This window comes from Mauremys mutica, unplaced genomic scaffold, assembly GCF_020497125.1.
Source record: "Mauremys mutica isolate MM-2020 ecotype Southern unplaced genomic scaffold, ASM2049712v1 001107F_np12_obj, whole genome shotgun sequence".
Taxonomy (NCBI): domain Eukaryota; kingdom Metazoa; phylum Chordata; order Testudines; family Geoemydidae; genus Mauremys; species Mauremys mutica.
The window spans coordinates 15,880-37,900 of record NW_025423119.1 but is presented as its reverse complement, the minus strand read 5'-3'; the positions used below and the strand labels follow the sequence as shown (position 1 = coordinate 37,900).

At 72.3% G+C, this 22,021-nt stretch overlaps 1 protein-coding gene across 4 annotated transcripts in view; it reads left to right on the top strand.

Annotated features, from left to right (window-relative positions):
• FLNA (filamin A) overlaps window positions 1-22,021 on the top strand; it is a 53,251-nt gene that overhangs the window by 15,864 nt on the left and 15,366 nt on the right. For 2 of the 4 annotated variants that reach the window (XR_006575612.1, XM_045000780.1), the window contains exons 9-29: window positions 297-497; window positions 1,222-1,359; window positions 2,454-2,577; window positions 2,809-2,945; window positions 3,359-3,552; window positions 3,906-4,019; window positions 4,796-4,939; window positions 6,451-6,574; window positions 7,565-7,725; window positions 8,656-8,746; window positions 9,493-9,662; window positions 10,118-10,235; window positions 10,871-11,133; window positions 13,512-14,109; window positions 15,146-15,319; window positions 15,410-15,572; window positions 16,141-16,301; window positions 16,473-16,854; window positions 17,092-17,248; window positions 17,451-17,640; window positions 21,762-22,009. Coding sequence is in view for 3 of the 4 variants with exons in the window: in XM_045000780.1 (XP_044856715.1) it covers window positions 297-497; window positions 1,222-1,359; window positions 2,454-2,577; window positions 2,809-2,945; window positions 3,359-3,552; window positions 3,906-4,019; window positions 4,796-4,939; window positions 6,451-6,574; window positions 7,565-7,725; window positions 8,656-8,746; window positions 9,493-9,662; window positions 10,118-10,235; window positions 10,871-11,133; window positions 13,512-14,109; window positions 15,146-15,319; window positions 15,410-15,572; window positions 16,141-16,301; window positions 16,473-16,854; window positions 17,092-17,248; window positions 17,451-17,640; window positions 21,762-22,009 (4,052 nt within the window). In the remaining variant the exon portion in view is untranslated. Of the gene's footprint in view, window positions 1-296; window positions 498-1,221; window positions 1,360-2,453; window positions 2,578-2,808; window positions 2,946-3,358; window positions 3,553-3,905; window positions 4,020-4,795; window positions 4,940-6,450; window positions 6,575-7,564; window positions 7,726-8,655; window positions 8,747-9,492; window positions 9,663-10,117; window positions 10,236-10,870; window positions 11,134-13,511; window positions 14,110-15,145; window positions 15,320-15,409; window positions 15,573-16,140; window positions 16,302-16,472; window positions 16,855-17,091; window positions 17,249-17,450; window positions 17,641-17,824; window positions 17,849-21,761; window positions 22,010-22,021 lie in introns of all 4 variants that reach the window. The other 2 variants (XM_045000781.1, XM_045000782.1) reach the window with 2 other exon arrangements.

The following is a 22,021-nucleotide window of genomic DNA, read 5'->3' as shown; positions in this document are numbered from 1 at the left end:
CCCCCAGGCGCGGGGGCCGGCGAGGTGGAGGTGAGGGGGCTGGGGGATCCCGTGGGGGGCCGGCCGGGGCTGACCCCTCTGCCCCCCAGGCGCGGGGGCCGGCGAGGTGGAGGTGAGGGGGCTGGGCCGGGGCTGACCCCTCTCCCCCCCAGGCGCGGGGGCCGGCGAGGTGGAGGTGAGGGGGCCGGGGGATCCCGTGGGGGGCCGGCCGGGGCTGAGCCCTCTCCCCCCAGGCGCGGGGGCCGGCGAGGTGGAGGTGAGGGGGCTGGGCCGGGGCTGACCCCTCTCCCCCCCAGGCGCGGGGGCCGGCGAGGTGGAGGTGACGGTGCTGGACCCCAGCGGGCGGAAGGGGACAGTGGAGCAGCAGCTGGAGGACAAGGGCGAGAGCACCTACCGGTGCACCTACCGCCCGGGCTCCGAGGGCACCTACGCCGTCCACGTGACCTTCGGGGGCACGCCCATCCCCCGCAGCCCCTACACCGTCGCTGTGGGGCAGGGTGAGCTCGGGGGGCCGGGCTGGGCAGGGCGGGTCTCCCACAATGCCCCAAGTCTGGGGGGGTCTCTGCTGTCTGTCTGTCTCTCTGCCCCCCAGCAAGGGGCCCCCAGGGCATCTCGGGGGTTCCCCAAGGATATGGGGGGTTCTCGTTCTCTTTCTCTCTCTGCCCCCTGGCATGGGGGTCTCCCTCGAGGGGCATGGGGGGGTCCCCGCTCTGTCTGCCCCCCCGGTAACCCCCCTCTCTCTCCTCTCTCCGCTGTGCTCCCAGCTGTCCTAGCTCTCTCTCTGTCTGTCTGTCTCTCGATGAGCCGCCGTCCCGGATCCTCGGCTGGTGCCCCTCACCCTGGCGCCAGGCCGGCCCGGGGCTAATGGTACTGTGTGATCTTGGGGGCGGGAGGAGGGCTGCGGGCGGGTGCCCCCTTCCCCTGGGAGGGGGGCTGGGGCCCAGAGAGCCTGCATTTGGAGCGGGGGAGGGGCCCCGGATGCCTGGGTCCCCTTTCTCACTGCCTAGCAAATAACCCCAATGCCTGGTGGGGGTGGGATGCAGCCGGACGCCTGGGTCCTTCTTGCTCTCTTTCTCCCCCCTGCTGTGCGTCACTGGGGAGCGGGAGCCCCGGACGCCTGGGTTCCTCTCTCACTTGAGACTGAAACCCCAATGCCTGGTGGGGGTGGGGAGCACCCGGACGCCTGGGTCCCTCTCACGGTCTGTCTCCCCTCCCCCCCAGCCTGTAGCCCCAGCGCCTGCCGGGCCACAGGCCGGGGGCTGCAGCCCAAGGGGCTCCGGGTGAAGGAGTCGGCGGATTTCAAGGTCTACACGAAAGGCGCCGGCAGTGGGGAGCTCAAGGTCACAGTCAAGGGCCCAAGTGAGTGGAGCCCCCCTGCCGGGGGAGTGGCTGAGGCGTGCAGGCAGCAATGGTGGGGCTGCCCCATGGGGGGGCGGGGGGGCTGCCCCCCACTGACCCCGTCTCCCCACAGAGGGGCCGGAGAGCATGAAGCAGAAGGATCTGGGGGGGCCTGTGGGGGGAGGGGCTGCCCCATGGGGGGGCTGGGGCGCTGCCCCCCACTGACCCCGTCTCCCCACAGAGGGGCCGGAGAGCGTGAAGCAGAAGGATCTGGGGGGGCCTGTGGCGGGAGGGGCTGCCCCATGGAGGAGGGGGCTGGAGGGGCTGCCCCCCACTGACCCCGTCTCCCCACAGAGGGGCCGGAGAGCGTGAAGCAGAAGGATCTGGGGGGGCCTGTGGCGGGAGGGGCTGCCCCATGGAGGAGGGGGCTGGGGGGGCTGCCCCCCACTGACCCCATCTCCCCACAGAGGGGCCGGAGAGCGTGAAGCAGAAGGATCTGGGGGGGCCTGTGGCGGGAGGGGCTGCCCCATGGAGGAGGGGGCTGGGGGGGCTGCCCCCCACTGACCCCGTCTCCCCACAGAGGGGCCGGAGAGCGTGAAGCAGAAGGATCTGGGGGGGCCTGTGGCAGGAGGGGGGGGACTGTGGGGGGAGGGGCTGCCCCATGGGGGGGCTGGGGGGCTGCCCCACACTGACCCCGTCTCCCCACAGAGGGGCCGGAGAGCGTGAAGCAGAAGGATCTGGGGGGGCCTGTGGCGGGAGGGGCTGCCCCATGGGGGGGGACTGTGGGGGGAGGGGCTGCCCCATGGGGGGGCTGCCCCACACTGACCCCGTCTCCTCACAGAAGGGCCGGAGAGCGTGAAGCAGAAGGATCTGGGGGGGCCTGTGGCGGGAGGGGGGGGGACTGTGGCGGGAGGGGGGGATTGTGGGGGGAGGGGGCTGGGGGGGCTGCCCCACACTGACCCCGTCTCCTCACAGAGGGGCCGGAGAGCGTGAAGCAGAAGGATCTGGGGGGGCTTGTGGCGGGAGGGGCTGCCCCATGGGGGGGACTGTGGGGGGAGGGGCTGCCCCATGGGGGGGCTGGGGGGCTGCCCCACACTGACCCCGTCTCCCCACAGAGGGGCCGGAGAGCGTGAAACAGAAGGATCTGGGCGATGGGATTTTTGCCTTCGAGTATTTCCCCACCCTGCCCGGGAACTACACGGTCACCATCACCTGGGGGGGGCAGCAGGTGCCACGCAGGTGAGCACCCCGCGGGCTGCTGGGGGCGCACAGTGGGCTGGGTACCTATGTGGGGCCTGGTGCATGCTGGGATGGCTGGGGATGGGATGCCCCGGTGCTGGGTGGGGACCTGGGCGATGCCCCAATGCGTGCTCTGTGTGTGTGTGATGCCCTGCGGGGAGGGACACATGGGGGGCGCGGTGCCATGGGGACCCTGTTGTGACCTGCTCTTCTCCCGTCCCCCATCCCCAGCCCGTTTGAGGTGAAGGTCGGCCCCGAGTGCGGCAGCCAGAAGGTCCGGGCCTGGGGGCCGGGGCTGGAGGGCGGCGTGGTCGGCAAGTCGGCCGACTTCGTGGTGGAGGCCATTGGGGACGACGTGGGCACGCTGGGTGAGGAGGGACCTGGGGGGGAGCTGGGTGAGTGGGGGGTGAGTCAGTTGGGAGGAGCTGGATTCCCCATCTTGGTCTCACCGGGCAGTAAGGCTGCGGGGGGGTCCGGGGAGGGCTGCGAGGGGGCTCCAGTCCGGGTCGGGGGGGCTGCTTGCTCCTGGCAGGGCCCCTGGATCTCAATCGGGGTGGCAGGGCTTTGGGTGCTGCTGGGGTCCCCATCTTGGGGTGGGGCGGGGGGTGGGGGGGTCCCGGGTAGGGGAAGGGCTGGGCGTTCATTGGGACCCCACCTCCACGGAGGTAGGGGCCGGGGGGCTGGTCTCCTCCTGGGGGTGTGGAGCTGGGAGCCTGGGTGTGGGGGGCGGTGGAGGGGTGGAGAGCCCTGGTCTCAACCCCCCGCGCCCCCTCCCGCCCAGGGTTCTCGGTGGAGGGCCCGTCCCAGGCCAGGATTGAGTGTGACGACCGGGGGGACGGTTCCTGCGACGTGCGCTACTGGCCCCAGGAGCCGGGTGACTACGCCGTGCACGTCCTGTGCAACGGGGCCGACATTCGCCACAGCCCCTTCATGGCTGAGATCCGCCCCGCCCCCCGCGACCTGCACCCCGAGAAGGTACCGCCTGCCAGGGCTGGGGGTGGGCACCCGGCTTGGGAGGGGAGCGGGAGCTGGAGCTGGGAGCCGGACTCCTGGGTTCTCTCTCCGGCCCAGGAAGGGGAGCGGGGGCTGGTGGGTTGGACGGGGGGTGGGGCTGGGAGCCAGGACTCCTGGGTTCTCTCCCCGGCTCTGGGAGGTGGGGGCTGGGAGCCAGGACTCCTGGGTTCTCTCCCCGGCTCTGGGAGGTGGGGGCTGGGAGCCCGGACTCCTGGGTTCTCTCTCCGGCCCAGGGAGGGGAGCAGGGTCTAGGGCTGGGAGTGGGGCTGACATGAGGGCAGGGTCCTCTCTCACCTGTGTCCCCTCCCCCCCAGGTGAAAGCCCACGGGCCTGGGCTGGAGAAGACGGGTGTTGCCATCAACAAACCAGCCGAGTTCACAGTGGATGCCAAGAACGGCGGGAAGGCCCCTCTCAAGGTCCAGGTGCAGGTGAGGAGAGGGGGGTGCCAGATGGGGGTGGCCCAGGGCTGGGGAGCACGGGGCGGGGCAGGGCAGCGTGGCTGTGTGCAGACAGGGGGCGGCTCGCTGCATCCTGATGGAGGTGCCAAGTGGGGGACTGGGGGCTTGACCCCACTCTGCCCCCGAGATGCGGAGGGCACCCGAAGGTGGGGAGCTGAGCCGGCTGGCGGCTGACCCGCTCTGCCCCCCCCCCGGGGAGGAGGGAGGGCTGGCTGGGGACTGACCCGCTCTGCCCCCCCCCCGGGGAGGAGGGAGGGCTGGGGACTGACCCGCTCTGCCCCCCCCCGGGGAGGAGGGAGGGCTGGGGGCTGGCTGGGGACTGACCCGCTCTGCCCCCCCCGGGGAGGAGGGAGGGCTGGGGGCCGGCTGGAGGCTGACCCGCTCTGCCCCCCGCCCCGGGGAGGAGGGAGGGCTGGGGACTGACCCGCTCTGCCCCCCCTGGGGAGGAGGGAGGACTGGGGGCTGGCTGGCGACTGACCCGCTCTGCCCCCCCCCCACGGGGAGGAGGGAGGGCTGGGGGCTGGCTGGCGGCTGACCCGCTCTGCCCCCCCCCCCACGGGGAGGAGGGAGGGCTGGGGACTGACCCGCTCTGCCCCCCCCCGGGGAGGAGGGAGGGCTGGGGACTGACCCGCTCTGCCCCCCCCGGGGAGGAGGGAGGGCTGGGGGCTGGCTGGGGACTGACCCGCTCTGCCCCCCCCCCGGGGAGGAGGGAGGGCTGGGGGCTGGCTGACCCGCTCTGCCCCCAGGATGCGGAGGGCACCCCAGTGGACGTGGCGGTGAAGGACAACGGCAACGGCACCTACAGCTGCTCCTATGTACCCAAGAAGCCGGTGAAACACACGGCCATGGTGTCCTGGGGGGGCGTCAACATCCCCAACAGCCCCTACCGTGTGAGTGCCCCGTGGGGGGACCCTCTGCTGGGAGCTGGGCGGCGGGCGTGTGTCCCACAATGCCCTGGGGCTGGGTGGGGGGGCGCGAGTGCGTGTCCCACAATGCCCTGGCGCTTGGGGGGGGGGCGCATGTCCCACAATGCACTTGGGCTTGGTTTGTGGGGGGGGGTGTGTGTCCCACAATGGGCTGGGTTTGGGGGCGGGGGAGGCATGTGTCTCACAATGCACCGGGGCTGGGTTTGCCCGGGGGGGGGGGGGCGTGTCCCACAATGCACTGGGGCTGGGTTTGTGGGGGGGGTCATGTCCCACAATGCACTGGGGCTGGGTTTGCCGGGGGGGGGGTGTCGTGTGTCCCACAATGCACTGGGGGTGGGTTTGTTGGGGGGGGTGTCCCACAATGCACTGGGGCTGGGTTTGCCAGGGGGCATGTCCCACAATGCACTGGGGCTGGGTTTGTGGGGGGGGTGTCGTGTCCCACAATGCACTGGGGGTGGGTTTGTTGGGGGGTGTCCCACAATGCACTGGGGCTGGGTTTGTGGGGGGTGTCGTGTCCCAGAATGCACTGGGGCTGGGTTTGCGGGGGGGGGGGCGTGTCCCAGAATGCAAGGGGGGGGGGGTTGTGGGGGGGGTGTCGTGTCCCAGAATGCACTGGGGCTGGGTTTGCGGGGGGGGGGGCGTGTCCCACAATGCACTGGGGGTGGGTTTGTGGGGGGGGTGTCGTGTCCCAGAATGCACTGGGGCTGGGTTTGCCGGGGGGGGGGGTCGTGTCCCAGAATGCACTGGGGCTGGGTTTGCCAGGGTGTGTGTGTCCCACAATGCACTGGGGCAGGGGAGGGGACCTACCTGGGTGTAGCCATCCCAGGCCTTGGCTGTGTAGTGAGCCTCTGTCCCAGGATGCACTGGGGCAGGGGTGGGGGGTTGCCCATAGCAACAGCTTGGGCCTAGTGATCCCAGGCCAGGCCAGGCCTGGACTATCCAAGGATTTTGTCCCATAATGCAGTGGCCTGGGGGGGGTACAGGGGGTTCCCAGAAGCACGTGTCCCATAATGCACTGGGGGGATTACCCTGGTAACAGGCTGGGCCTAGTGATCCCAGGCCTTGGCCGGCAGGAAGCCTCTGGGCCATAATGCACCGGAGGCCTAGTGACCCCAGCCAGGCCTGCCGCCAGGATGGGGGTGACTCGCTGAAATAGCCCCCCCCCCATTGTCTGCCTCCCACTGCACTGAGACCCAGACACCTGGGTTCTCCCCGGCTCTGGGAGGGGTGGGGGGCTGGGAGCCAGGACTCCTGGGTTCTCTCCCCGGCTCTGGGAGTGTGTGGGGGGGGGGCAATACGATGTTGCGGGGTGGGGTAGGGAGGGTTGTGTGTATTACAACAGCAATAGGCATTATAATGCCAAGCACCCCCCCCGACCCTGTAGCTGGGGCCTTCTGGGGCCCCTTCCCTGTTGGGGTGCTGGCCCCAGGTGAAGAGCTCGGGGGGACCCCATCTGACCTCTCCCTTCTCCCCAGGTGAACGTGGGGGCCGGCAGCCACCCCCACAAGGTGAAGGTGTACGGCCCCGGCGTGGCCAAGACGGGGCTCAAGGCCCATGAACCCACCTACTTCACCGTGGACTGTGCCGAGGCCGGGCAGGGTGAGAGCCTGGAGGGGCTGGGGACCTCTGGAGGGGCCAGGCTGGGGGGTTGGGGGCAGGCTGCAGGGTGGGAGCCGGGCGGGGGGGGTGAGCCGAGGGGCTGGTGGGTGGGGGTTGGGGGCAGGCTGCGGGGTGGGAGCCGGGGGGGGGGGGAGCCGAGGGGCTGAGGGCGGGGGGGGGGGGGCAGGCTGCGGGGTGAGAGCGGGGGGGTGGGTGAGCCGAGGGGCTGATGGGTGGGGGTTGGGGGCAGGATGCGGGGTGAGAGCTGGGGGGTGGGTGATCCGAGGGGCTGATGGGTGGGGGTTGGGGGCAGGCTGCGGGGTGAGAGCGGGGGGGTGGGTGAGCCGAGGGGCTGATGGGTGGGGGTTGGGGGCAGGCTGCGGGGTGGGAGCCGGGGGGGGTGGTGAGCCGAGGGGCTGATGGGTGGGGGTTGGGGGCAGGCTGCGGGGTGAGAGCGGGGGGGTGGGTGAGCCGAGGGGCTCAAGGGTGGGGGTTGGGGGCAGGCTGCGGGGTGGGAGCCGGGGGGGGGGGTGAGCCGAGGGGCTGATGGGTGGGGGTTGGGGGCAGGCTGCGGGGTGGGAGCGGGGCGGGGGGTGAGCCGAGGGGCTGATGGGTGGGGGTTGGGGGCAGGCTGCGGGGTGGGAGCCGGGGGGGGGGGGGTGAGCTGAGGGGCTGATGGGTGGGGGTTGGGGGCAGGCTGCGGGGGGTGGGTGAGCCGAGGGGCTGGTGGGTGGGGGTTGGGGGCAGGCTGCGGGGTGGGAGCGGGGGGGTGGGTGAGCCGAGGGGCTGGTGGGTGGGGGTTGGGGGCAGGCTGCGGGGTGGGAGCGGGGGGGGTCTAATGGGTCTCCCCGCGCCCACCAGACAGGGGGAGTTGTGGGGGGTGGGTTGGCGATTTGAGGGTGACCCGGGCATGGCAGAGGTCGGTGGGGGGCAGGGCCGGGGGGCTCTGCAGGGAGCTAATGGCTCTGCTGTGACCCCCCCGCCGCCCAGGTGATGTGAGCATCGGGATCAAGTGCGCCCCAGGCGTGGTGGGGCCGGCTGAGGCCGACATCGACTTCGACATCATCCGCAACGACAACGACACGTTCACCGTGCGCTACACGCCCCGCGGGCCCGGCACCTACACCATCATGGTGCTCTTCGCGGACCAGGTCTGCCGTGCCGGGGGAAAGCAGGGGCGGGGGGGGACACCACAAGGCTGGTGCTTTCCACTCACCGCACCCTGCCCATATTTGGGGGGAGCAGGGGGTGAGAAGGGCGCAATGTGAGGGGGGAGATGCTCCGGTGGGGGTGGGGGTGGGGGTGCCGGGGCACCATCCGGCTGTTTTTCATCGATCTCTCCTATGGGGCAGGCTCCGAGTCACAGAGTCCCCGGGCCTTGCTGTGGAACGTCCCCAGTCGAAGCCAGTCAGGACTCTGGAGGAGCCTCCTCTCTCGCTCTGACCTCGGAGCATTCAGCATCCCCGGCCCCACCGCGCGCTTCCCCCAGCGATTCCCGTGGCGGGGTCCTGGGGCAGGCAGAGGGCCCTGCCCCCCCAGACGTGGCGCGCAGCCGGCACGTAGAACAGAACGGTGCCTTCGCTGGCGTAGAACAGAGCTTGGTCTCACAGAAATCAGTGACTTTCTTGGGGAGTCCCGGGCCAGACCCGTGGACTCCCCCTCTTCCAGTCCCCCCAGCAGACTGCCAGCTTCCAGCAACCGACCTCCGACACCCCTCTTGCTTCTCCTCCTCTTTGTCCTGCTTCACTTGGTCACCCCCCCACCCCGGGTCTCCGGTTACATACCTGCAGCAGCTGGGCAGCCTCACCTGCACCCAATTCCCACCACCGAAGCTTTGGTGCAGTACGTGGGGAAACCGAGGCACACACCTTATTAGTGTAGGACAGAGACTCACATGCAACATAACAAGATGACTAACACCCCCTTGGTCACAGTCTGCCCTGGGAGCGCCGGGGGCTCCCCGCTTACGGGGGCTGGGGGGCCTTGGGGGTGCTGGGGGGGCTCATTGCAGAGGGGAGCTGTCCTGCTCAGAGTGGGGGGGGGGGCCTTCACGGTTCTCTGACTCCCTGCTACCTCCTTAGGCCACCCCCACCAGCCCCATCCGCATCAAGGTGGACCCATCCCACGATGCCAGCAAGGTCAAGGCCGAAGGGCCTGGGCTGAACCGGACCGGTGAGTCTGGGGGGCAGGGCGCTGGTCTGCGCAAGAGAGGAAATTCTGACTTCGTGTGGGGGGTGCAGGCAGCGGGGGGGAAGGGGGGCGCAGGCAGCGGGAGGGAAGGAGGGGGACGGGGGGGCGCAGGCGGCGGGAGGGGAAGGAGGGGGAAGGGGGGGGCGCAGGCAGCGGGGGGAGAAGGAGGGGGAAGGGGGGGCGCAGGCAGCGGGTGGGACGGCGGGGGAGGGGGGCGCAGGCAGTGGGGGGGGGATGGAGGGGGAAGGGGGGCTCAGGCAGCGGGGGGGAAGGGGGGGGAGGGGGGCTCAGGCAGCGGGGGGGAAGGAGGGGGAAGGGGGGCGCAGGCAGCGGGGGGGAAGGGGGGGCGCAGGCAGCGGGGGGGGCAGGGGGGCTCAGGCAGCGGGGGGGAAGGGGGGGGAAGGAGGGGGAAGGGGGGCTCAGGCAGCGGGAGGGGAAGGGGGGGAGGGGGGCGCAGGCAGCGGGAGGGGAAGGGGGGGCGCAGGCAGCGGGAGGGGAAGGGGGGGCGCAGGCAGCGGGGGGAAGGGGGGCGCAGGCAGCGGGGGGGAAGGAGGGGGGAGGGGGGGCGCAGGCAGCGGGAGGGGAAGGGGGGGCGCAGGCTGCGGGGGGAAGGGGGGCGCAGGCAGCGGGGGGGGATGGGGGGGGAAGGGGGGGCGCAGGCAGCGGGGGGGGCGCAGGCAGCGGGGGGGGAAGTACGTCCCCTGACCCCCATGGGCTCCCCCCGGCAGGCGTGGAGCTGGGCAAACCCACCCACTTCACGGTGAACGCCAAGGCCGGGGGCCGGGCGCCGCTGGACGTGCAGTTCACCGGCCCAGCCAAGGGCGAGGCGGTGCGGGACTCGGAGGTGATTGACAACCACGACGGGACCCACACAGTGAAATACACCCCTGTGCAGCAGGTATGGGGGGCCCCGGCTCCATCCCCCCGAGCCGGCAGGGCGTGGCTCTCTGGGGGGGCCCTCTCCCCTTGCAGGGTGTCCTGGGCTCCGTACGGCCCCTGGGAGGAGCCCCTGCAGTGTGACGGGCCCTTCTCGGGGTGCACTCCCCCAGGGGGGTTAAACTCTGGGCCCCGCCGGCACCTCCTCCAGCAACCTGGCTCTGCCGTTGGCCCCCCCAGGGAGTCCCCTCGCTCTGGTCTCTGCTCCCTCTGGGGGTGAGGGACCCGCTGTGCCGGAAGCTTTCCCCCGCCCTCAGTGGCCAGCCATGGTCTGTGCCTGTCGCGGTCACACCTGCCCTCTAGGGGTTGCTGCGACGGTCACGCCCCTCTGTCCCACCACCCAGAGACTTGAGTAACACGGGGAAACTGAGGCACGCAGCGAGAAAACAATACAAACCTTCCCGCTTCGTCACACAGGGAAACCTGGGCGTGGCCGTGACCTACGGCGGAGACCACATCCCCAAAAGCCCCTTCAGCGTGGGCGTGGCCCCCTGCCTGGACCTCAGCAAGATCAAGATCACCGGCCTGGCTGACAGTGCGTACCTGGGCGGGGAGGGCTGGGCCACCTGACCCAGCTAAGGGGACACAACCAGCACTTGGGGATCGGAGGGGGGGCGCTGGGGGTCGAGCCTGCCCCATGCCTGGGTGCAGCTAAGGGGGCGAGCGCGGCGCTGGTCGGGGGTGTCACGAACTCACAGATCGTGCCCACTTGTGGCCCCGTGCGGTCTGTGGGGGTGCCCCTTTCAGTGCGTGCTCCCCCTCTCCAGCCCCGAGCCCCCCTGCTTCCCAGCTGGGCATCTGATACCCCCGGCCCCAGGCCTCCTCTGTCCATTGGCTGGGGTCTCCATCCTCCAGGCCATCGGCCAGGGTCCCGAGTTCCCTCTCCAGTCCTGTGTCCCAACAAACTCCCTCTCCCCTCCCCTCCCCTCGTTAAACCCGTGACACACGGGGACACTGAGTCCCACCCCCCTGCATGCAACCCCCTGGGAAACACAGAGAACCCAAGAAAAGCCCCCACTTCGGCCCAGGGGGGCTGGGAAAACCTGGCTCCTATATGGAGCGGTGACATCTGACAGCAGGCAGGGTGGGGGTCCGTGGTGGGGCCCGGCCGTGGGAGGGGGCTGGCGGACACGCCTGGGTCCGGGCTCAGGGCTCTCCCTCTCTGTGCAGAAGTGGAGGTGGGCAAGGACCAGGAGTTCTCGGTCAAGTCCAAGGGGGCCGGCGGGCAGGGCAAGGTGGCCGCAAAGATCGCGGGGCCGGCGGGCAAGCCGGTGCCCTGCAAGGTGGAGCCAGGCCTGAGCCCCGACAACAACGTGGTGAAATTCATCCCCCGCGAGGAGGGGCCCTACGAGGTGCAGGTGACCTACGACGGAGCCCCCGTGCCCGGCAGCCCCTTCCCCATGGAGGCCGTGCCCCCCACCAACCCCTCCAAGGTGGGTGTTCCCTGCTACCCCCCCATGGGCAGCCCTGCCGGGGGGGAACTGGGAGGTGGGACACCCCAGGCCCATTTGCTGGGGGGCTAGAGTCCTTCCCCTGCCCAAAGGTGAAGGCCGGGGGGAGGTGGGTGGGCGTCCATGCTGAGGCAGACGGTTACCTGGTGAGATGGGAGTGGGGTGTGACCTTAGCAAGGCAGGCGGGGCGTGGACGGGTACCCGGCGAGGGGAGGGGCCTTGGTGAGGCGGGCAGGGGGCAGTGCTCGGGCGGGTGGGTACCTGGTGAGGGGCGGGGCTTGGGCGGACGGGTACCTGGCCAGGGGCGGGGCTTTGGCGAGGCGGGTGGGGGGCGGTGCTCAGGTGGATGGGTACCCGGCGAGGGCGGGGCCTTGGCGAGGCGGGCGGCTCGGGCAGACGGGTACCCGGCGAGGGCGGGGCCTTGGCGAGGCGGGTGGGAGGCGGCTCGGGCGGACGGGTACCCGGCAAGGGCGGGGCCTTGGCGAGGCGGGCGGCTCGGGCGGACGGGTACCCGGCGAGGGCGGGGCCTTGGCGAGGCAGGTGGGAGGCGGCTCGGGCGGACGGGTACCCGGTGAGGGCGGGGCCTTGGCGAGGCGGGCGGGGGGTGGCTCGGGCGGACGGGTACCCGGCAAGGGCGGGGCCTTGGCGAGGCGGGCGGCTCGGGCGGACGGGTACCCGGCGAGGGCGGGGCCTTGGCGAGGGAGGTGGCCGGCGGCTCGGGCGGACGGGTACCCGGCAAGGGCGGGGCCTTGGTGAGGCGGGCGGCTCGGGCGGACGGGTACCCGGCGAGGGCGGGGCCTTGGTGAGGCGGGCGGCTTGGGCGGACGGGTACCCGGCGAGGGCGGGGCCTTGGCGAGGCAGGTGGGAGGCGGCTCGGGCGGACGGGTACCCGGCGAGGGCGGGGCCTTGGCGAGGCGGGCGGGGGGAGGTGCTCAGGTGGATGGGTACCCGGCGAGGGTGGGGCCTTTGCAAGGCGGGCGGGGGGCAGCTCGGGCAGACGGGTACCCGGTGAGGGCGCGGCCTTGGCGAGGCGGGCGGGGGGCAGCTCGGGCAGACGGGTACCCGGTGAGGGCGCGGCCTTGGCGAGGCGGGCGGGGGGCAGCTCGGGCGGACGGGTACCCGGCGAGGGCGCGGCCTTGGCGAGGCGGGCGGGGGGAGGCTCGGGCCGACGGGTACCCGGCGAGGTCGCGGCCTTGGCGAGGCGGGCGGCACGCGTCTCGGGCGGACAGGTACCCGGCGAGGGCGGGGCCTTGGTGAGGCGGGCGGGGGGCGGGGCGGGCGCGGACGGGTACCCGGCGCGCGCGGGGCCTTGGCGAGGCGGGCGGGGGGTGGCTCGGGCGGACGGGTACCCGGCGAGGGCGGGGCCTTGGCGAGGCGGGCGGGAGGCGGCTCGGGCAGACGGGTACCCGGCGGGGGGGGGGCCTTGGCGTGGCGGGTGGGGGGCGGCTCGGGCGGACGGGTACCCGGTGAGGGCGGGGCCTTGGCGAGGCGGGCGGGGGGCGGCTCGGGCGGACGGGTACCCGGCGAGGGCGGGGCCTTGGCGAGGCGGGCGGGGGGCGGCTCGGGCAGACGGGTACCCGGTGAGGGCGGGGCCTTGGCGAGGCGGGCGGGGGGTGGCTCGGGCGGACGGGTACCCGGCGAGGGCGGGGCCTTGGCGAGGCGGGCGGGGGGAGGTGCTCGGGCAGACGGGTACCCGGCGAGGGCGGGGCCTTGGCGAGGAGGGCGGGGGGGCGCACTGGGGAGCTCGTGTCCCGGGCGAGGGCGGGGGATTGGCGAGGCGGGCGGGGGGTGGCTCGGGCGGACGGGTACCCGGTGAGGGCGGGGCCTTGGCGAGGCGGGCGGGGGGTGGCTCGGGCAGACGGGTACCCGGCGAGGGCGGGGCCTTGGCGAGGCGGGCGGGGGGAGTCTCGGGCGGACGGGTACCCGGCGAGGGCGGGGCCTGGGCGAGGCGGGCGGGGGGCGGCTGGGGCGGACGGGTACCCGGCGAGGGCGGGGCCTTGGCGAGGCGGGCTGGGGGCGGCTCGGGCGGACGGGTACCCGGCTCGGGCGGGGCCTTGGCGAGGCGGGCGGGCGGCTCGGGCGGACGGGTACCCGGCGAGGGCGGGGCCTTGGCGAGGCGGGCGGGGGGCGGCTCGGGCGGACGGGTACCCGGCGAGGGCGGGGCCTTGGCGAGGCGGGCGGGGGGCAGTACTCGGGCGGACGGGTACCCGGCGAGGGCGGGGCCTTGGCGAGGCGGGCGGGGGGCGGCTCGGGCGGACGGGTACCCGGCGAGGGCGGGGCCTTGGCGAGGCGGGCTGGGGGCGGCTCGGGCGGGTGGGTACTGGCGAGCTCAGGGCCCTCACCCCGCCCTCTCCCCGCAGGTGAAAGCCTACGGGCCAGGGCTGAAGGCCGGCCAGGCCGGCTCGCCCGCCCCCTTCACCATTGACACGAAGGGGGCCGGCACGGGGGGCCTGGGGCTGACGGTGGAGGGTCCCTGCGAGGCCAAGATCGAGTGCCTGGACAATGGGGACGGCACCTGCTCCGTCTCCTACCTGCCGACGGAGCCGGGCGACTACAACATCAACATCCTGTTTGCGGGCGCCCACGTGCCCGGCTCCCCCTTCCGGGCGGCCGTCCAGCCCCGCTTCGACCCCTCCAAGGTGACCTGCTCGGGGCCGGGGCTGGAGCGGGCCACGGCCGGCCAGACGGGCCAGTTCCACGTGGACTGTTCACGGGCCGGCAGCGCCGAGCTCACCATCGAGATCATCTCGGAGGGGGGGGCACAGGCCGAGGTGCGGGTGCAGGACAACGGCGATGGGACCTACACCATCGCCTACACCCCGCTCTGCTCCGGCACCTACACCATCACCATCAAGTACGGCGGGCAGCCCGTGCCCCACTTCCCCAGCACGCTGCAGGTGGAGCCGGCCCTCGACACCTCCGGGGTCAAGGTCTACGGGCCTGGCGTGGACGGTGACGGTCAGCGGGGAGCAGGGGCTGGGGCCGGGGGTGCAGGGGGCTGGGGACGGAGGCTGCAGGGGGATGGGACGGGCCTGGCGTGGACGGTGACGGTCAGCGGGGAGCAGGAGCTGGGGACGGGGGTGCAGGGGGCTGGGGATGGGCCTGGCGTGGACGGTGACGGTCAGCAGGGAGCAGGGGCTGGGGACGGGGCTGCAGGGGGACGGGCCTGGCGTGGACGGTGACGGTCAGCGGGGAGCAGGGGCTGGGGACGGGGCTGCAGGGGGACGGGCCTGGCGTGGACGGTGACGGTCAGCGGGGAGCAGGGGCTGGGGACGGAGGGTGCAGGGGGCTGGGGATGGGCCTGGCGTGGACGGTGACGGTCAGCAGGGAGCAGGGGCTGGGGCCGGGGGTGCAGGGGGCGGGGGATGGGCCTGGCGTGGACGGTGACGGTCAGCAGGGAGCAGGGGCTGGGGACGGAGGGTGCAGGGGGCTGGGGATGGGCCTGGCGTGGACGGTGACGGTCAGCAGGGAGCAGGGGCTGGGGCCGGGGGTGCAGGGGGCTGGGGATGGGCCTGGCGTGGACGGTGACGGTCAGCGGGGAGCAGGGGCTGGGGACGGGGGTGCAGGGGGCTGGGGATGGGCCTGGCGTGGACGGTGACGGTCAGCAGGGAGCAGGGGCTGGGGACGGGGCTGCAGGGGGACGGGCCTGGCGTGGACGGTGACGGTCAGCGGGGAGCAGGGGCTGGGGACGGGGGTGCAGGGGGCTGGGGATGGGCCTGGCGTGGACGGTGACGGTCAGCAGGGAGCAGGGGCTGGGGACGGGGGTGCAGGGGGACGGGCCTGGCGTGGATGGTCAGCGGGGCGCGGGGGGTGCTGTGGGGGTAGCCATGGGGCTGGGCCGGGGGGGTGACAGTCTGACGGGCTCAGGGAGCTGGCAGGGGGCTGGGGGGACAGAGGCATGGGGGTGGGCGTGATGGGCGGGGCTGGGAGGGCCCAGCGGCGTGGGTCCTGGGGGGCAGGCTGGCCTGTGGCCTGACCCGCCCCCCTGGTGCAGGCGTGTTCCGGGAGGCCACGACGGAGTTCCGCGTGGACGCCCGGGCGCTGGGCGCGGCCGGGGGGCCCCGCGTGAAGACCCGGGTGTCGAACCCCTCGGGGAACCTGACCGAGGCCCTTGTGCAGGACCTTGGCGACGGCACCTACCGTGTGGAGTACACCCCCTACGAGGAGGGTGAGCCGGGGGCCGGGGCAGGGGAGGGAGCGGGGGGGGGGCGGGTGGAGCCCCGCCCCCCTGACCTCCCTCTTCCCCGCCCCCCGGCAGGCGTCCACTCAGTCGATGTGACCTACGACGGGAGCCCCGTGCCCAGCAGCCCCTTCCGCGTGCCCGTCACCGAGGGCTGCGACCCGACCCGGGTCCGAGTGCACGGCCCAGGCCTCCAGAGTGGCACCACCAACCAGCCCAATCGCTTCACCGTGGAGACCAGGTGAGGGCCGGGGGGGCGTTGGCACCGCTTGGGGGGGCCACGGAGCTGGGGGGGCATTGGCACCGCTCGGGGGTCCCGGCTCGGGGGGCCATGGGGGGAGGGGGCGTTGGCACCGCGCGGGGGTCCCGGCTCGGGGGGGCATGGGGGGGAGGGGGCGTTGGCACCGCTCGGGGGTCCCGGCTCGGGGGGGCATGGGGGGGAGGGGGCGTTGGCACCGCTCGGGGGTCCCGGCTCGGGGGGGCAGGGGGGGGAGGGGGCGTTGGCACCGCTCGGGGGCCATGGGGGGGAGGGGGCGTTGGCACCGCTCGGGGGGTCCCGGCTCGGGGGGGTATGGGGGGGAGGGGGCGTTGGCACCGCTCGGGGGGCCATGGGGGGGAGGGGGCGTTGGCACCGCTCGGGGGTCCCGGCTCGGGGGGCCATGGGGGGAGGGGGCGTTGGCACCGCTCGGGGGTCCCGGCTCGGGGGGCATGGGGGGGAGGGGGCGTTGGCACCGCTCGGGGGTCCCGGCTCGGGTTCTCTGCCTTGAATGGCTGAGCCCCATTGTGCTTCTCTCTCGTCCCCCACCCAGGGGTGCTGGCACCGGGGGCCTGGGCCTGGCCGTGGAGGGCCCCTCCGAAGCCAAGATGTCCTGCACCGATAACAAGGACGGCAGCTGCTCGGTGGAATACGTCCCCTACGAACCCGGCACCTACAGCCTGAACGTCACCTACGGCGGGCACCAGGTGCCAGGTACGGGGCAGGGTGTGGGGCTGGGCCATGGGGCACCGAGGGACTGGCCCGCGGTGGGTCTGGGTGAGGGGGCAGGACCTGGGCTGTGGGTGCCCTGTGGGGCTGGGGGAGCCGCGGGGGCAGGGCTGGGGGCACAGGGCCTCAGTTTCCCCTTTCCCCCCCGCCCGGCAGGGAGCCCCTTCCAGGTGCCGGTGCACGACGTGGTGGACTCGTCCAAGGTGCTGTGCTCGGGGCCAGGCCTGATGCCAGGCGTCGTACGGGCCAGCGTGCCCCAGACCTTCTCCGTCGACACCAGCCAGGCGGGGGTGGCCCCCCTGCAGGTCAAGGTGCAGGGCCCCAAAGGTGAGTGCCTGCTGCTGGCGGGGGGAAGAGAAGGGGAAACTGAGGCCCGGCCCACCCCCCCTGATCCCCGGCATCTCCCGTCCCCAGGCGTGGTGGAGCCGGTGGAGGTGGTGGACAACAGCGACGGCACGCAGACGGTCAGCTACGTCCCCAGCCGCGAGGGGCCGTACAACATCGCCGTGCACTACGGAGACCAGGAAGTGCCGCGCAGGTAGGGGGCTGGCCAGGGGGCTGAGTGCTGCTGGGGGGATCGGGGGGGTGAGGCCAGGGCACCATGCCCAGGAAAGGGGCTGGGAGTTGGGGCGGCCGGTCTGGGTGTAGGGAGCCAGGCGTGGGCACGGGTGGCCATCCAGCGGAGACCTCGCCCCACTCTGGGGGGGAGCAGTGGGGCACAGCCTCCCCCTGGCCGCCACTGAACCCCCCTCCCCCCGACCTCCTCCTCCTCCAGCCCCTTCAAGGTGAAGGTTCTGCCCACACACGACGCCAGCAAAGTGAAAGCCAGCGGCCCCGGGCTCAACACCACAGGGGTCCCTGCCAGCCTGCCCGTGGAGTTCACCATTGATGCCCAGGACGCCGGCGAGGGGCTGCTGGCCGTGCAGATCACGGTGAGCGGGGCGGGAAGGGGCTGCCGGAGGGTGCGTGGGGGGGCGGGATCTAGTCTCTGTTCTCCCCCCCCCCCGCCCGACGCCCCCAGGACGCCGGCGAGGGGCTGCTGGCCGTGCAGATCACGGTGAGCGGGGCGGGAAGGGGCTGCCGGAGGGTGCGTGGGGGGGTCTAGTCTCTGTTCACCCCCCTGATGCCCCCCAGGACCCTGAGGGGAAGCCCAAGAAGGCCACGATCCGGGACAACCAGGACGGCACCTACACGGTCTCCTACGTGCCGGACACGACGGGCCGCTATACCATCCTCATCAAATACGGCGGGGACGAGATCCCCTACTCCCCCTACCGCATCCGCGCCCTGCCCACCGGCGACGCCAGCAAGTGCACCGTCACCGGTGAGCACCACGGGGGCCGGCACGGGGCGGGCAGGGGGGCCGCGCCACCCTCACGCTGGCACACACCACCTGCTTCGGCAGCCACCTCTGGGGCCCGCCACTGCGGGAGGGGGGCGGGGGGCCGCCGGGGGTGTGATCTGTGTCTCACTTGACCTCTCCTCGCTTCTCTGCCCCGTCACCGTAGTGTCGATCGGAGGTCACGGGCTAGGTAAGCCAGCCGCTGCCCCCACCCCCTCCCTGCATGGCCGCGTGGCCCGGGGCTGCATGGCTTCGGGAGGGAGGGATGGGTGATCCCCCTCTCCTGGCAGCAGCACCGCGGGGGCCCTGCGCACGCCGGCCATCTCCCCCTGCACCCCAGGGCTCTGACGCCCGCTCTGCAAGGGGGCTCCGGAGGACGCCCCGACGCCGGGATCTGGGACTCTGGAGCTTCGCTTCGCGAGGGGCCCTCGCACAGCCCCAGGGCACCCCTCAGAGATTCAGACAAGCAGAGCAGGGCCCTGCAGCCAGGCTGGGGCGGCCCTCGACCCCTTGTGGTGCGAAGCGGCTTCTCCCTTCCAGCTGCCGCCTCGAGGCGCCTTCAGACCTCTCTGGCTTGGCTTAAAACTTCCGTTTGCACCGGAAAATGCAGCTCCCTCAGCCACTGATTCCCCCGCACCCCGCGGGACTGGGCTGACAATCTTGTCTGCGAGAGGAAATCAGCTCCTTTGACTCAGCGCCGGGGTTTTCTGTTTCCCCCACACACCCCGGCCCGTCTCCGGGCTGAGATCCTGCCTCGAGGCAGAGCGAGAGTCTGACTCATCTCTGTGGTCGTGCGGGTTCGTCCGAGCAGCCAAGAGGTTCCCTTACCCGGCGTCCCACGCGGAGGCCTGGAAACGGGGCTGCTGGCGCCCACCCGGGTCCCAAAGTGTCCGCAGAGGTTTGAACCGAAGTTCTTGACTTACAAACACGCTCCAGGAGCCGACTGTTCAAAGGCACAGATTGATTTTTCTCTGTGGGGAAACTGACTCAGGCCTGTCTCCAAATGGGCATTTCACGGGAGAAGGAGCCTCCAGCCGACTGGCCGGGAGGCTCCCGGTGGCTTTCTCCGGCTGGAGGATGAAATTCGAGGCTGTTTCGAGTTCTGACTGGGTGGCTTTCTGGCGAGCCCGGGAGCAGCCTCCATTTGCCGAGCTGGAATGAAAGTTTGACCCAGTTCTCCGGCAGACAGTGCCCCACCCACCTGCGAACCAAACCCCGACTCGAGCCGCCTGCTTCGGGGTCCCCCCAGGCCCCTGGGCTCGGAGCTCCCAAACCTCACGTCTTGGGGGGGGGGGGGGCTCTTCCTGTCAGGCGCGAGGGGCTGCGTCTCGGGGGGGGGGGGGCTCTTCCTAAAGGTAATAAAGGTAATAATTGGAGATATACCTGGAAGGGACCTTGAAAGGTCATCGAGTCCAGCCCCTGCCTTCACTAGCAGGACCAATTTTTGCCCCAGATCCCTAAGTGGCCCCCTCAAGGATTGAACTCACAACCCTGCATTTAGCAGGCCAATGCTCAAACCACTGAGCTATCCCTCCCCCTTCCTGTCAGGCGCGAGGGGCCGCGTCTCGGGGGGGAGGGGGGACACACCCTTCCCTGTCAGGCGCGAGGGGCCGTGTCTCGGGGGGGACACACCCTTCCCTGTCAGGCGCAAGGGGCCGTGTCTCGGGGGGGGGGGGGGGAACACACCCTTCCCTGTCAGGCGTGAGGGGCCGTGTCTCCGGGGGGGGGGGACACCCTTCCCTGTCAGGCGCAAGGGGCCGTGTCTCGGGGGGGGGGGGAACACACCCTTCCCTGTCAGGCGTGAGGGGCCGTGTATCCGGGGGGGGGGGACACCCAACCCTGTAAGGCGTGAGGGGCCGCGTCTCGGGGGGGGGGGGGACACACCTTTCCCTGTCAGGCGTGAGGGGCCGTGTGTCGGGGGGGACACACCCCTTCCCTGTCAGGCGCGAGGGGCCGGGTCTCGGGGGGGGGGGAACACACCCTTCCCTGTCAGGCGTGAGGGGCCGTGTCTCCGGGGGGGGGGGGACACCCTTCCCTGTCAGGCGCGAGGGGCCGTGTCTCGGGGGGGGGGGACACACCCTTCCCTGGCAGGCGCGAGGGGCCGTGTCTCGGGGGGGGGACCACACACCCTTCCCTGGCAGGCGCGAGGGGCCGTGTCTCGGGGGGGACACACCCTTCCCTGTCAGGCGCGAGGGGCCGTGTCTCGGGGGGGACGGGGGGGGACACACCCTTCCCTGTCAGGCGCGAGGGGCCGTGTCTCGGGGGGGACGGGGGGGGACACACCCTTCCCTGTCAGGCGCGAGGGGCCGTGTCTCGGGGGGGACACACCCTTCCCTGTCAGGCGCGAGGGGCCGTGTCTCGGGGGGGACGGGGGGGGACACACCCTTCCCTGTCAGGCGTGAGGGGCCGTGTCTCGGGGGGGAGGACACATCCTTCCCTGACAGGCGCGAGGGGCCGTGTCTCGGGGGGGAATGGGGGGGACACACCCTTCCCTGTCAGGCGCGAGGGGTCGTGTCTCGGGGGGGACGGGGGGGGACACACCCTTCCCTGTCAGGCGTGAGGGGCCGTGTCTCGGGGGGGTGGACACCCTTCCCTGTCAGGCGTGAGGGGTCGTGTCTCGGGGGGGACGGGGGGGGACACACCCTTCCCTGTCAGGCGTGCGGGGACGTGTCTCGGGGAGGACGGGGGGGGACACACCCTTCCCTGTCAGGCGTGAGGGGTCGTGTCTTGGGGGGGCGGGGGGGGGCACACACCCTTCCCTGTCAGGCGCGAGGGGTCGTGTCTCGGGAGGGACGGGGGGGGACACACCCTTCCCTGTCAGGCGCGAGGGGCCGTGTCTCGGGAGGGACGGGGGGGACACACCAATCCCGGTCAGGCGCGATGGGGCGTGTCTCGGGGGGGACGGGGGGGACACACCCTTCCCAGTCAGGCGCGAGGGGTCGTGTCTCGGGGCGGACGGGGGGGACACACCCTTCCCTGTCAGGCGCGAGGGGCCGTGTCTCGGGGGGGGGGACACACCCTTCCCTGTCAGGCGCGAGGGGCCGTGTCTCGGGGGGGAAGGGGGGGGACACACCCTTCCCTGTCAGGCGCGAGGGGCCGTGTCTCGGGGGGGACGGGGGGGACACACCCTTCCCTGACAGGCGCGAGGGGCCGTGTCTCGGGGGGGACGGGGGGGACACACCCTTCCCTGTCAGGCGCGAGGGGCCGTGTCTCGGGGGGGACGGGGGGGACACACCCTTCCCTGTCAGGCGTGAGGGGCCGTGTCTCGGGGGGGACGGGGGGGGACACACCCTTCCCTGACAGGCGCGAGGGGCCGGGGCGGCTCTCGGCTTTGCTTCGAAACGTTAGTTTTTGAGCCCAAACCGAACTTTTGTCCACTCAAAGTTCCAGCTGGAACCAAACCCCGGCTTTGAGCGAGGTCCTGTGGGCTCCCCACCCCCGGGCAGGCCCGCCTGAATGACGGGGGGGTCTCCGGCCGCCCAAGGCATTGAAGCCCCAGGCCCTGCCACGGTCACGTTGCTTGCCAGGGGAGGGGTCGGGTTGGCCTGGGGGGCGGGCGGGGGCTGCTTTGCTTTGCTGCTGGGGCTTTAATGGCCAGCTTAACGCTCTCCGTCCTGGGGGCCGCATGACACAAGTTGGCCAGTTCTCAGCCGTTTGGGGGGAGCAGTGGAATGGGCCAGGTCTGGCCTGGGGTTGGGGCCCCCTCGCGCTGGGCGCTGCCAGGGATGGGGAGGGGGCTGTGAACCTGGATGGGGGCCGGCGGGAGATCTGTGCAGCCTGTGGCCTGAGGGGGACCCCGATCTCAGCTGGCTCTGTGCTGCACCCCTCGGGGGCCCCCCAAGTCTGTTTGGGGATCCGTGCCGCTCCCGACCTCGCTTGGTGGGGGCCTTTGTAGGGCTGGGGACCGCCCAGCTCCTGGAAGGTCTGTGCAGCGCCTGGCGCGGGGGGGCGCCCTGATCGTGGGGGCCGGTTCCGGCTGGGGGTGAAGTTGGGGGCAGACTGGGGATTTCCTTTCCTGGCTGCTGCAGTTGCATGAGAGGGGGGTGGGTGGGGAGGGGGGTGTGGCTTGGGCAGATTGTCAATCCCCCCCTCCCGCCCCCCAGGCGCCGGAATCGGCCCCACCATCCAGATCGGGGAGGAGACGGTGATCACGGTGGACACCAAGGCAGCGGGCAAAGGGAAGGTGACCTGCACGGTCTGCACGCCCGACGGCTCCGAGGTGGACGTGGACGTGGTGGAGAACGAGGATGGCACCTTCGACATCTTCTACACAGCCCCCCAGCCCGGGAAATACGTCATCTGCGTCCGCTTTGGGGGCGAGCACATCCCCAACAGCCCCTTCCAGGTCCTGGTGAGTGCGCGG